Source organism: Nanorana parkeri, unplaced genomic scaffold (genome assembly GCF_000935625.1).
Source record: "Nanorana parkeri isolate BGI_ZX_2015 unplaced genomic scaffold, ASM93562v1 scaffold1192, whole genome shotgun sequence".
Lineage (NCBI taxonomy): Eukaryota > Metazoa > Chordata > Amphibia > Anura > Dicroglossidae > Nanorana > Nanorana parkeri.
This window is the reverse complement of record NW_017307460.1, coordinates 22,998-36,328: the sequence shown is the minus strand read 5'-3', so window position 1 is coordinate 36,328 and position 13,331 is coordinate 22,998. Positions and strand designations below refer to the sequence as shown.

At 42.3% G+C, this 13,331-nt stretch overlaps 1 protein-coding gene across 1 annotated transcript; it reads right to left on the bottom strand.

The window, feature by feature from the left end:
* Positions 1-309: 309 nt before the first annotated feature.
* Positions 310-12,867, bottom strand: LOC108796905 (extracellular calcium-sensing receptor-like). The gene is made up of 6 exons (XM_018568461.1): positions 12,662-12,867; positions 7,971-8,262; positions 6,873-7,709; positions 4,230-4,454; positions 2,910-3,033; positions 310-1,223 (listed from the first exon to the last, which is right to left on the bottom strand). Exons 1-6 carry the CDS (start codon positions 12,865-12,867, stop codon positions 310-312), a joined length of 2,598 nt encoding a protein of 865 aa, XP_018423963.1.
* Positions 12,868-13,331: the final 464 nt, after the last annotated feature.

Genomic DNA, 13,331 nt, shown 5'->3' with positions numbered 1-13,331 from the left:
ATGTGCTTGGGGCGAGGCTGGGGAATGCCTCACCCGGAACCAAAGGTACCGCACGTCACTGGATAAACTTGTGTTCCTCTGACTGGACTAAACCATAACAAGGCAAAGTAAATATAGTATTTACAGAGTCTATGACCGGTGGTTGTCTGTCTGAAACTAAAGTGAAGTTAACCAAACAGGAGACAATGCCTTGTGACAACTGCTCAACCTTTACTTGCACCCAATATCCTCACAAGTTTCTGAAGATGTAAAATGAAATAATGGAAAGCTTTCCTTTTGTACATCAACTCTATATAGTGAGGAAGAGTTTTATTTAATCCAATTCCTTCTCTCTTTACTGCCTGATATGAAATCTCGATTGTTCCTCTCTGGTCTCAGCAAGATAATATAACATTTGGGAAGAAATATACAACTTAACAGTCCAGCGCTGGAGGCCAAGATAGCAAATATTTGAACAGCCACGGTGTACTTGCCACTGGTGCTCAGATAGGATGGGATGAAGGAGATCCAGACACAGCAGAAGACCAGCATGCTGAAGGTGATCAGTTTGGCCTCGTTGAAGCTTCCCGGAAGGTTCCTTGCCAGGAAGGCTACTAGAAAACTGATCATGGCCAGAAAGCCCATAAACCCCAGAGTCATGTAGAAAAATACTTTCTGTCCTTCATTACACTCAAATATTATCTTTTGACTTTTGTTGTTCAGTATGGGAAAAGGGGGGGAACTGTATAGCCAAAATGAACAAATGCTGATCTGCAAAACAGAACAGATCCCAACAACATTACGAGGGATAGTTGGACCCAGCCATTTTCTTAATGAACTGTTTATCCTGGTGGCCTTAAAGGCAAGGATCACCATAATAGTCTTGGCCAGGACTGAGGAGATACTGATGGAGAAGACCACACTGAAGAAGGTTTGTCTTAGGAGACAACTAAAAGTTGACGGTTGACCAATGAATACCAGGCAACAGAGGAAGCAGAGAATGAGAGACACCAGCAGGATGTAGCTCAGCTCTCTATTGGTGGCTTTGATGATGGGAGTTTCTCGATACTGAATGAAGATAATTAAGATGCTGAGTGTGAAGATTGACAAGATGACAGCTGTTAACACCAGAGTGATTCCCAACGGTTCATCATATGATAGGAACTCTACAGCCTTTGGGATACACCTGTCCCTATCCTCATTGGACCACTGATCGGAGGGACATCTGAAACACTCATCCGCATCTATAGAACATGCAAAATGTATATTAATGCTCAAGATAAATCACATATTTGATTGCAGTATTTTATAACTATATTGTAAATAATAATCTTAGCAGTATGTGTTAATGTTGTATGATACCTGTTTTAGAATTTGTGTTATAACAAACACCACAGCCATATATGCTCATCACATTTACCATATGTCCAAAGGTTTCTGGACACCTCTCATAAATGCATACACACAATAGGTTGGACTTGATGGACTTATGTCTTTATTCAACCTCAGATACTATGTAACTATGTAACACTTTTTGGGAAGGCTTTCTGAAAGATTTTGGAATATGTCTATGGGATTTGGGGCCCACTGAGCCAAAAAGTGTATTTTTTAGGTCAGGTATTGAGTAGACCTGGCTCTCATTCAGTGTTCCAGTTCATCCAAAGGTGTTCAGAAGGTTTCAGATCAGAGTTCAGAGTAGCTGAAGTTGAGTGGGATAAGTAATATGAACAGATCAAACCAACACACCAGAAAAAGTATTTTTCCAGCTGCTGAGATGGAGGCTAATAGAACAATGAGGAGCCCAAATATGATGGATAGAGAATACAGAGTAAGACATTCTAAGTGTAAAAAGAATGAGGGAGGACAAAGTCTTTTTGGGCATTGAAGTGGGTGGACAACAAATTATTTTCAGATCAACTTTACAATAATTACTCAATATTTGTACTCCCTATAATGTCCCATTAAAGGCAAAACCATTGTACACTACAAATCTATTCAAGGTAACCAGAAGTCAATTTGAACTGTAGATTTAAGATATTATATTAGCTCTACATGTGATATTCTAATGTCTGAATATTTCACAGGATATATGTATGATTGATGCATTGTTATATAATATATGGGACGTGTGATACTGGAGTTATGCATCCATTGCTTGGCAGGACATAAATGCACGCTAACATGCTTACTCTTGTGCCAATCAGCACTAACAATCACTAGAGGTAGTATGGGATCCATAATACTGGACATGTCTACTTCTGTAGAGTCCGTACCCATTATTGAGGGGGTAGGATTACCATACTGGACCCTGGTTATGTAACACAATGTTTTTGTTTGTTCATGGACATATTACATCAAACAGTTTTACCTGAGTATAAAACTGCTCTGTCCTAGCGCAACATAATTTGCGGATACATTTTGGATATACTGTATAGTATGATATACATTTAAGCTTCCATTGTGATTGGTGCTTTGCCATTCAAGGGCACCATAACCCAATATCCCAGGCTTTGTAAGTACTTGGTGGCATCTCAATATGGAACCATGCATAATCAAACCGAATAATCCTTTCAGCTGACACCCCAGAGGCGTCCCCAGGTTGGGTGTCACCCAGTGTGAGCACCAGGTGTCACGCACGTGTGTGACATTATCACTCTAGTCAGTAATGACGTCACGTGCATTTAACTGCTGGTGGCCATCTTGGTAATGGACACCGGCAAAGAGAGGAGGGGACTTCATCTTTTCTCATGCAGCTGTCAGGCGCTCGGTCTATGACCGACTACCTGACTTTTTAGAGGGGGTGACATCAAAAGGACTGTCAGTCATTTTGGTGTCACCCCCAATGATTGTGTCACCCATTGCAGGCCGCACCTCCTGCGCCCTCCTTGTTTCTCCCACTTTAAAGGTTCAGCCACTTCACCATATGATACCTGTGTAATTGGTCATCTCTCCCTCAGAGCAGGGGATGCAGTCATAGCAGCAGATGGGTCTTCCTTGCGAAGGGACTTTCCTGTACCCAGGCCGACAGCTGTTACTGCAGACAGAGATCGGCATCTGCAGAGGAGACAAAATCGCCACGAGGGTCCATGATACATGCTAGCCTTTCGTAAAATATAAACTTTTCTTCAAACTAAAGGGGGGGAAAACGTTCACTCACATGAGTTTTACCCTGGAATATAGCTGGCCATCTGTGTTTGAAAAAATGGGGACATGCATTCAATCTGCTTGTATTATGATCCCCTTTAGGTCATTGTCTCTCCTGAACAGGAGCAGCCTACTCACACGAGTGAGGGCAGAAAGAAGTGGCAGTCTGAATTACATGGAAAACAACAATAGTTGTGCAAGGGGTTTCCAGATGATTGTTTTTGTTCCCTGAGAATACTCATTTGGTGCTGTCATGCACTGCCCCACAGATATAGGAATGCTACCTGACCTAGCCAAAAAGGCCAGGAGACTGTTACCTGTCTATGTTGACCTTTGGTCAATGGAAACCTCATGGACAACTCACCCACTACCATTATAAAGCAATTACCCACCCATTATCCTATGATTATGCCTAGAGCTGGTTGAAACACATCAGTGGTTAGTATGATTTTCTTTTATTGTCTGTGAAGGTTCTCATTCATCCAGGTCATGGTATATCTGTAAAAAATAAGTCAAGGCAACTGGACTTGTTGTAATTCTCTTGAAGACGTTTCACTGGTCCTCCGACCAGCTTTCTCAATTTAGAATGACTTGTACAAACATTCTCTGGGAATAAATATGGTGAATGTTGCTCCAAATCCACATAAATCTGTTAATTTTCTTTTATTGTTCTGGTATTTTCAATAAAAGTTCCTCCAATTCAAATGGGTCAAACCATTCCTTTATTGAGCTGCTTTGTATACAGGGGCACAGTCAGGATACTTCCCCAGACTATATGCCACAAGGGTTGAAGCACACACTAGTCTAAAATGTCATTGTGCTGTAGTATTAACATCTCCCTTTGCTGTAAAAATTCATTCATTTGGAGAGGGATCATATACTTTTGGCCAGTAAGTGTAATGGTCAGGTGTCTACTTTAGGCCATATAGTACATAATCTATAATATTGATTCTATTTTCACTATCACTTTCTTTGAGGATGTAGAGAAGACTGAAAAGAGAGCTTCCTCAGATTCCAACAGGCCTTGCAAATGTCAGCATTACCTATGAAGCCACCGAAATCTAACAAAATGACCGAACGAGTGGTAGAATGTCAGCATCAATTACCTGTAAAAAGTGATTGTTCCAGAGGATGGCGCTGAAGTTCACACTGATCTTCTCACCCAAGGTGGCTTCTATGTCAATCATCCCTACTTTCACCAGGTTGAAGCTGTCATTGAGGATCTGCATGTTCAAGACATCTGAGGAAGCAGGAAGGTCCCCCTGGGCATTAAACTTCATCATCTGCCCAGACTTTGAGTGGAACTTGGTTTTCTTGAGATAACGGATCACCTGATGAATTTTTGAATATCACAACAAATTTAGCCACATTTAAAGCCCAACTTTACGCAGTTAAAAAATCTTAAAACGAGGGATGTCCCGATATCGATACTAGTATCAGTATTGTGGCCGATACCAGGCATTTTCACGAGTACTTGTGAAAATGCCCCTATTCTTAAAGGAGAACTATGGGGTTAAGTCTTTTCCCCATAGTTCTCCTTAGGGTAACGGGAGGACACAAACTAGCGTCCCCCCGTCACCCTAGGCTCAGTATACTGCGAGCTGTAGCTCGCGGTATACTGAGACGCCGCAGCAGCTGAAGCGGATCCCGACAATTGTGCCGGGATCCGCCCAGCTGCATGACTGACAGCTGGCCCTGCCTATCCAAAGGCAGAGCCAGCTGTACCCGCCCCCTCCCCCGTCCGTTCCGCCAGTCAGGCAGAGAGCCGTGACAGGATCGAGAGGTGAGCGAACGCCGGTATGTGTTCGCTCACCTCCCGATCTACTGAGCCGACCTGTGACAGTCTCATTGTCACAGGTCGGCTAGAACTATGAGGTGAGTGAAAAGCACTCACCTCATAGTTCTCCTTTAAGACCGATACTGGCCCCTTAAATTGTTAAATCACAGCGGCTGCTGAGTTCCCACGCTTTTGCGGACCTTGGCAGCCTGCTGGGGACCTGGCAGTAGCTGTCCTTGGAAGTGCCTGTCCAGTTTTATATCTTCTGCTCCTCCGTCCCAGTGCAGGCACAGCCATGGACAGCCCCACACAGCACCGTACAGCCCCAAACACCGGCACCAGCTTCAAGCAACTCTCCACGGCATAGCCACTGCACCACAGAGCCCTGCAGAGATCCACATGCCGCCCAGGTGATACTGCAGCCTTCTGCTCTGGTGAGATGTATTGTGCTCTGTGGACATATGTTGTGCTCTGTGGACATATGTATTTAGCTCTGGTGAGAAACTGCCCTAATATCATCAGTCTGTGTTGTTTTAGAAAAAATGTCACCTGTCCTTTTAAAAAAAAGTATGGACTGAATTACGTAGTAACATTGACAATACAATACTAATGCTTTGACTTATTTCCACCCGTTTGACTTATTAAGACCCATGAGTGCCTCTATACCTATTTTGGAATGTTTATACACTATGGGTTTTTCCTAATCTATGGAGCAAACTCACAAGCTTATTAATTACAAGTTCACAATGTAGCCTGAACAGGAATCCTAGGGACCTGTCTCAAACTCAAACCTTGTTCATAATGGGTATGGGTGGTTAGAATCACACGAAGGATCATTGTGTTTTTTTAGTCGTCAGCTTATCCCATAGTAATTTGTGTCTCCTACATCTCCTTCAAAGGCCATAACAAGGCATCACTCACAGCTGGCCTCCCCAACTATTAGTTAGTTCAGGATAATGGAGAGGTTATCTTAGGTGCTCACCACTACGATATCTCTATAGCAATTGGGTAGGACATTGTGCATAGCTAAGGCATTTAAAAAACAGGTTATTCATGTCAAGTCTAAAATATTGGCATTAGGTGCTGTTGTCCATACTCTTGTCATAAGTAGATTTGTGCAAACACTTTGTGGCATGAAATAAAATAATGGAATCGTGTTTTAATGTCAAGATCAAGATTCAGCGATGATATATGTATGCATTCAGGCAACCAGAACCAGCCAGCTGTGGTGAAGAATGTATGTCTTTGTAGCTTAGACCAGGCCTTCTTAAACTTTCTCCACTCACGACCCCTTTTTGGCCGAGGAAATTTTTACGTGACCCCAGCGACAGGTACTGCGCCGTGGACTGACGGTCGGTCGTTGTCTCTGCCATTACCAACTACTACCCCCCTTCCCCCTCCTTACCTTTACCTCCTGCAGCTGTGCTCCACTTATGCTGGGTTAAAGAAAACTCAGTCACTGAAGAAAAAAAGCATGTGCTCAGGAAGGTACCAAGTGCATAGGGGAGGGGGGCGTGACCTTAACAACTACACTACACTGTCACTGCACATTAAACATTAAATGAAAATAAAGAAATCTTGCTTGCGAACCCCCTGTTCACTTGAGCGACCCAATATGGGGTTGTGACCCACACTTTAAGAAGCCTTGGCTTAGACAATAAAGTCTGATATCTTATCAGCACTATGTCTGCTCACTGATTCTCAACAAGTTACAACTGGAGGGTCTTTTTTGGAAAGACGTCCTCACATGTCATCTACTCTAGACTGCTTTGAGCAGCATTGGCTTCTTGAGAATTGCTGCAACAATTCCTGGCAAATTGTAAAAATCCTTTGTAAACATCCAATCCATGTGCTATGATCAGAACCAACCAATCAGCAATCATCGGTTTTGTTTAGGGTATTTTTATATAAAAGCTGTTAAATAAAAGGCAAATTGAAAGAGTCATAGTTCAAAAATCCATCTGTAACTCACCTTCCAATGTTGCGCGTCACTGATATTTCCACATGTCCCATAATTATAAAACCCATTTGATCCAGTATTACAGCCAAGCAGTGAATGCAGAGCATGTGCATAGGCATACACAGCCAGGTAGGCATGATAGGTGTAGCTGAGATCATTTGTTTCAAATAACTGGGCGACCCTACCTCCCAGGTCTTCTTCTCCAGTGCAGGTCACATTTGCCTTTATATGGGGAGTATTTGGCCTCTCGCTACCTTCATTAGTCCACTGACAGCTGAAAGCCTTCTCCCAAAATGGCCTAATAAATGGGTAACTTGGGTTGCCAGTTGGATGAAGGTTTAGAAGGAATTCCTCAAACTCTGGCATGGTGCCAGTGCGTGGAATCAGTCCAATTGTCCCATTGAGAACCTTCAAGGCTTTCTTGGAGAAATCTCCAGAAGAAAGTCCAAAATAATCTGAAGCAATGAAGATTTTTCCAGCAGCGCCCTCATTAAACAAAGCATCTAGCAGGGCCTTAATATGGACGTCCGGGCTGTGCAGAACAATCACATTGACGGAGCTTCTTTTAATTACGTCCACCACTCTCTTCATCTGTTTGTCTGAATAACTCAGATGGATCTTCTCGAAAAAAGCGATACAGCCTCCGTTCCTTTTTATCCTATTTTGTATAATTTGTCCACCGTAATGCCCAACATCATCGTCCGCCATCAACATGCCGACCCAAGTCCAACCAAAGCTGCCAAAGAGGTCAACAAAAGCCATTATCGGATCTATGCTGGATACCGTGCGAAAAAATGATGGAAATAAGAATTTATTGCTGAGAGTCGACAAAGTGGCCCCATGACTTATCTGTAAAGTTATTCGAATTCGAACTTTAGAACATGGGAAAAGTTTGAATTCAAATTCAAACTCAATGCAAGTATATGGGAGGTAGAACTTTGATAATCAAATGTCCCCATTATGAAGCCTTATATGCAATTTACTGGCCATAAAAAGGTGTATGGGGATCCGGGTACTGCCCTGGGGGACATGTATGGGGATGGAGAATGAAGCATAAGGAACAATGTGTTAACATAAATACACCCAGACACATCTATAACTCTTATATACCTGTGGGAAATGAAGGACGCCAGTTATCTGGGCAATAGGAATAGATAAAAAGGAATACTCGTCACCTACAATGCCAACCATGGCTGAAGATGTATGACAGTTATACCCAGGAAAGGAGTTTCCAAGTCCTGACAGCAGGGACAGAACTGCTCCCACCGCCTGAGGCTCCGACATACAGGAATCCAATGCGCTGAAGCCAAGAGTGATATTGGGCAGCAGCTCCGGAGAATTGTTAATTTCATTTACTGCAAACATGAGGCCCAGAACATCCCGATAGTAACGAATGTGGAACCTACACAAGGCGAAAGAACATCAAGAGATATTACGGCTTATGATCATTATGCTGTGTTCCCTCTCATCTTTGCCCCATCAAAATTGAAGCCAATGTGTCTTGTAATGACATTGGGGTCCCCAATCGCAGCAGAGGACCAGGAACCCAACACTCCTAGAAGTGTTGGATTCGGTATAATCTTCATGCAGTGGTTTCTCTGCAACACAGCTGCGAATGGCAACCTCGGCAGCAAGGGAGTTGAGTATTAATTACAGTTAATTAATTACCAAAAGTAGGGATGTCCCGATGCCACTTTTTCAGGACCAAGTACAAGTACAAGTACATCCCCTCATGTACTTGCCGATACCAATTACCGATACTTTTTCTTAAAGGGACAGGTGAATTTAAATGATCCATAGTACAACTACATGTTATGTACTATGGATCATGGTTTAACCTATTCATGTTAGCAGGGGAGAATTGTAACTCTATTGCTGGAGTGTAGTGGAGGTGTGTGCTGTATATATGTACTACATATACATTACACACGTCCAGTACACTATAGCAATAGATTTACAGCCAGCCCCGTCCCAGTTTCCCTTACTCACAGTTTCACTCCGGTCCCCGTAGCCTAATGTGGTGCCTCTTGTAGTCGGCACTGGGCAGGATCGCTGCATCGCATCTCTGCTTTTGTGATGACTTGAAATTAAGGTTACCTGATTTTCAAAATGAAATCTGGGGAAACCCTATTGACCGTGCCCACTTATAACCACACCCATAAACCCCCCATTTTCAGCCACACCCACAGAATCATGCCTCCCTTTTTAGCATGCCCGGAAACAATTGATCACAGACTTCTGGAAGAGGAAGCAGACATTGACGATGTAATGACTAAGTGCCCTGGGAACTATAAGGAGTGACATAATGTGGCGCATGCAGAGCACCACAATGAATCATGCGTGCAGTAAAATTACACTAACAGTGGGAGCTGAAGATGCATGATTAAATTAACCCTGAGGCTACTCTACAATGGGTTAAGCATGTGTAAACACACAAAGTGAAGTTATCAGGAGTGTGTACCACATATAGTGCAGGGATCAGGAGTGTGTAACGCAGAACACAGGGGTCAACGGTTAATGGAGCAGAGAGCAGTGATCTGGTGTATGTAACATACAGAGTGCAGGGGTTAGGAGTAGGCAACACATGGAATAAAGAGGTCAGGAGCAAGAAGCGCAAGGAGTACAGGGGTCATGAGTAGGTAATGCATGGAGTACAGGGGATATCAGTGGGTAACACATGGAGTACAGGGGTCATCAGTAGGGGACAGTAGCAAGTAACACAGAGTTCAGTATTAAGTAATGCAGGGTTCTGTAGTACCACAGGGTTCAAGGGTCAGTAGTAAGTAAGTAAGTAGTAAGTGATGCAGAGTTCTGGGTTCAGTAGTAAGTAACGCAGGGTTCAGAGTTCAGTAGTAAGTAATGCATGGGTCAGTAGTAAGTGATGCAGGCTTCAGGGGTCAGTAGAAAGTGACGCAGAGTTCATGGGTCAGTAGTAAGTAATGCTGGGTCCAGGGGTCAGTAGTAAGTCACTTACTACTGACCCCTGGACCCTGCATTACTTACTACTAACCCCTGAACTCAGGGATCAGTAGTACATTACACAGAGTTCCACAGGCAGCCATTACAGCACGTCCAAAACTTGCTGTATGTGACTGCAGGTCACTGCTGCCGGGGATGTTTGTTTCCCACTGCAGACCTTTCAAAATGGGGACCCAGGAAACGGAGACTAATGGTAACATTACTTTAAAGTGAATAACTTGTATGGACATTTTTATATTTATATAAGGTGTTCTTATCCCCTCATAACCTCTTCTTCTCAAAGGTGAATATTTCCATTTAGTTAATCTTCCTTCATAGCTGAGTTCCTCCATGTCCCTTATTTAGGTGGCTGCCCTTGCAGGCAACATTTCAGTTCCTGGACAGAAATAAAAAAAAGTTTATTTTAAAAAATCCGCTTTTAGAGACATTCTAAAGGCAAATAAAGGTCCGCTATAGTTGAAAATATTGTACAGTATTCTGGTACCTGTATGGAGTGAGTACCTGTAATGATAGTCTTCTTATATGAATTCCTTTTATTTTTTACAGGTATGCGTATAGCACCAACAGGTTTTGCAGCACTTTACATACGGCACATCCACATCAGTCCCGACCCTAAGGGACCAATCTAAGGTCTCTATCTCACATGGAGATAGAAATGCCCCAGCCACAGCTGATTGGGGTGAGATTGACAGCTTTCTTCTATGTTCAGATGAGCTCAGATGAGAACCTGTGTGGGTTCATGAACCATAGCATCATGTCTAACATCATGAGTTTTTTAAAAAGGAAGTAAGCTCGAAACTGGATGTTGGAAATGTATTGGATGGAACTTAATAGAAAACATTTGATTGTCTTCCTCATAATAATCTGCTCAACAATGAGAGGGCTGAGGGAGAAGGTTTGCACAAGAATAAAGAGTTGCTTCAAGGTAAAAAGGTGAAATATGTTACCATTTGTAGTAGAAGTCTTCAAGGATCAGTGTTGGTTCTTTTCAATTTGTTAATGAATGATTCAGTAGATGATGCGTGTGATGTGTGACTTACTAACAGTTAAAAACAATGACCACTACTCCATACTCTTGCTATTAGACCTTTCTGCTGCTTTTGACACTGTTGGCCACCTGCTCCTCCTCAAAAAACTCCACTTGCTTGGCCTACAAGACTCTGCTCTCTCGTGGTTCTCCTCCTACCTATCTAAGCGCTCCTTTAGAGTCACCTACAAATCTAACTCCTCCCCTCCTCTTTCTGTAGGGGTCCCCCAAGGCTCTGTCCTTGGACCCCTCCTCTTCTCTATCTACACCTCCTCCCTTGGTCAGTTAATACCCTCACATGGCTTCCAATACCATCTCTATGCCGATGGCACTCAAATCTATCTTTCTACTCCACAACTCACCCCCTCAGTGTCCTTGCGTGTCACTAATCTACTAACTGACATATCTGTCTGGTTGTCACAACACTTCCTAAAACTCAACCTTTCAAAAACTGAGCTCATTACTTACCTCAAAACTACTCATCCACTCACTTGTTATCTCTCGTCTTGACTATTGCAACTCCCTCCTCATTCGCTTACTAATCCATATAATCCCTTGGTGTTCTTTCTCAACATGTGTAACATAGAACCCTAGGGTACCGCCCGAGGTTGCTAGTGACCCCTTGACAGATTAGCATTGGTGAATTAATCTACCCTGATCACCAATCAGGGTAGATAGGGTAATGGGGCAATTTTCCAAAGACCAGCAATTTCTTTCTTTAACGTACCTATAATAATTTTAGCAGGGGTTCCTTAATGTCTAAAATGTATTCCCCCGGTTATTTCAGAGTACTGAGAAAGGCAACTTTTTGCCTTTGGGTGTGTATGAGAATGGTCATTTAGAGTTTTGCTTCTTTATGGATTTATAAAAATAATAAAAGCATGCCCTGAAAATGTCAAATTTGGGTCGGTGAAATAACACTTGTATGTAACAATATATCTCTTCCTTACCCTGACCTCTCCGTCTCTTCATTCGTGACTATTTCCTTAATTTGTATTTTACTGTCACATAGTTGAGTTCTGGACATGATCCTTTTTTAATTACCACAGTTAATTTTTCCAGGACAACCTTTTGAGAAATGAACTGCCTTCCTCGGGTCCAAGCTGCGCTGATATTTGGAAGTTTACAATATAACAAATTCTACTCTTAACTATAAATGTAACAATCTGTGAAATTTTAGGAACAGTGAAAAAAAAACACCAACACAGGGTTATTAAAAAGGGGTGAAGAATTGGTTAAGAAATGGAAGGTTGGTAGCGCTACAGGGGTGAGAATGTAATAGTTTCGGATTTACAAAAATACAATCAATACTAAGTCCATTCTCTTCTGTGTCAATTAGAATTATCAGTCATTATACGAGGGGGAGGCCAATAAGTTCTTACCTCGGGTTACTGATCTGCCATCTTGGAGTAAAGCGTTTATATTGTAGTATTCGGCACTATAAGCAGAACACATGGTAACTTTTCCAAGATTGTATAAATCAGAAGATGACCAGAAGCAGAAAACTACCCCATGAACACCTATAAAAAATAAATCAAGGCAACTGGAATTGCTGTATTTTTCTTGAAGATGTTTCACTGATCATCCGATTTGCTTTCTCAATTCAGAAAGCTATAAAGTTTCTGAATTGAGAAAGCTAAGTCGGATGATAAGTGAAACATCTTCAAGAAAAATACAGCAAGTCCAGTTGCCTTGATTTAATTTTTACAGATATACCATGACCCGGATGAATGAGAACCTTCACAGACAACCCCGTAAACATCACTGTTATCTGACAGCTGCCTCCAGAACTTACCCTGTACAAGAAACTGGTTTTGGCCTCTTATGGAAAGTTGGTTGTTGGAAATTGATTCCTGAATGAACCACAAAAACTCCACCAATCAGAATATCCCCGGACTGTGAGAATGTTTCCATCGGCCAGCCCTGGAGACTGCAGCTATGGCTAGACTGACCCTTATCCAGCCAGTAGAGTAAGAGGAGGACCTGCAGGAGTTTTCTCATGGTGGCCACTCAAATGATCCTGGTAATCTGAAGATTCCAGATGGTGTTTGGCCAACCAGTCCTATCGGAAGAGAACAGACACAGAAGTTAGAATATTAGCTGGCTTTTGTCATACTGATTTTAGGAACAAGAATGGAATTTGTTTGTTATTTTTTTAGGTTTAGTAAGACAATATTACCAAAAAACCACCTATTTTGTTCTGCAAAATAATATACTGTATATGATACTTTATTATCTTAAGTAATGACAAAATGATCACAAAATAAACAGGAATTCATTACAGGAATGTAAAAATTGCTCGGATCTAAAGGGGGTGTACAGGGGAGAGCTGAACTGGTTAAGAAGGAGGATGTTGCCTCCGAATGAGCTCATGAAAAGTTGGGTATTGAAGAACGATCCCCAAATGAATCACAAAAAGTCCACCAATCAGAATATCCCCTGATCGTGAGAAGGTTTCCATCGGT

What these genes read in the sequence shown, in the direction of transcription:
- LOC108796905 (XM_018568461.1), bottom strand. Translation starts at nt 12,867, where the DNA reads ATGAGAAAACTCCTGCAGGTCCTCCTCTTACTCTACTGGCTGGATAAG. An exon ending in AAACCAGTTTCTTGTACAGG is followed by an intron (nt 8,263 to 12,661) that starts GTAAGTTCTGGA and finishes CGCCTTGTGTAG; the next exon opens with GTTCCACATTCGTTACTATC. An exon ending in AGAGATGACCAATTACACAG is followed by an intron (nt 1,224 to 2,909) that starts GTATCATATGGT and finishes CATGTTCTATAG; the next exon opens with ATGCGGATGAGTGTTTCAGA.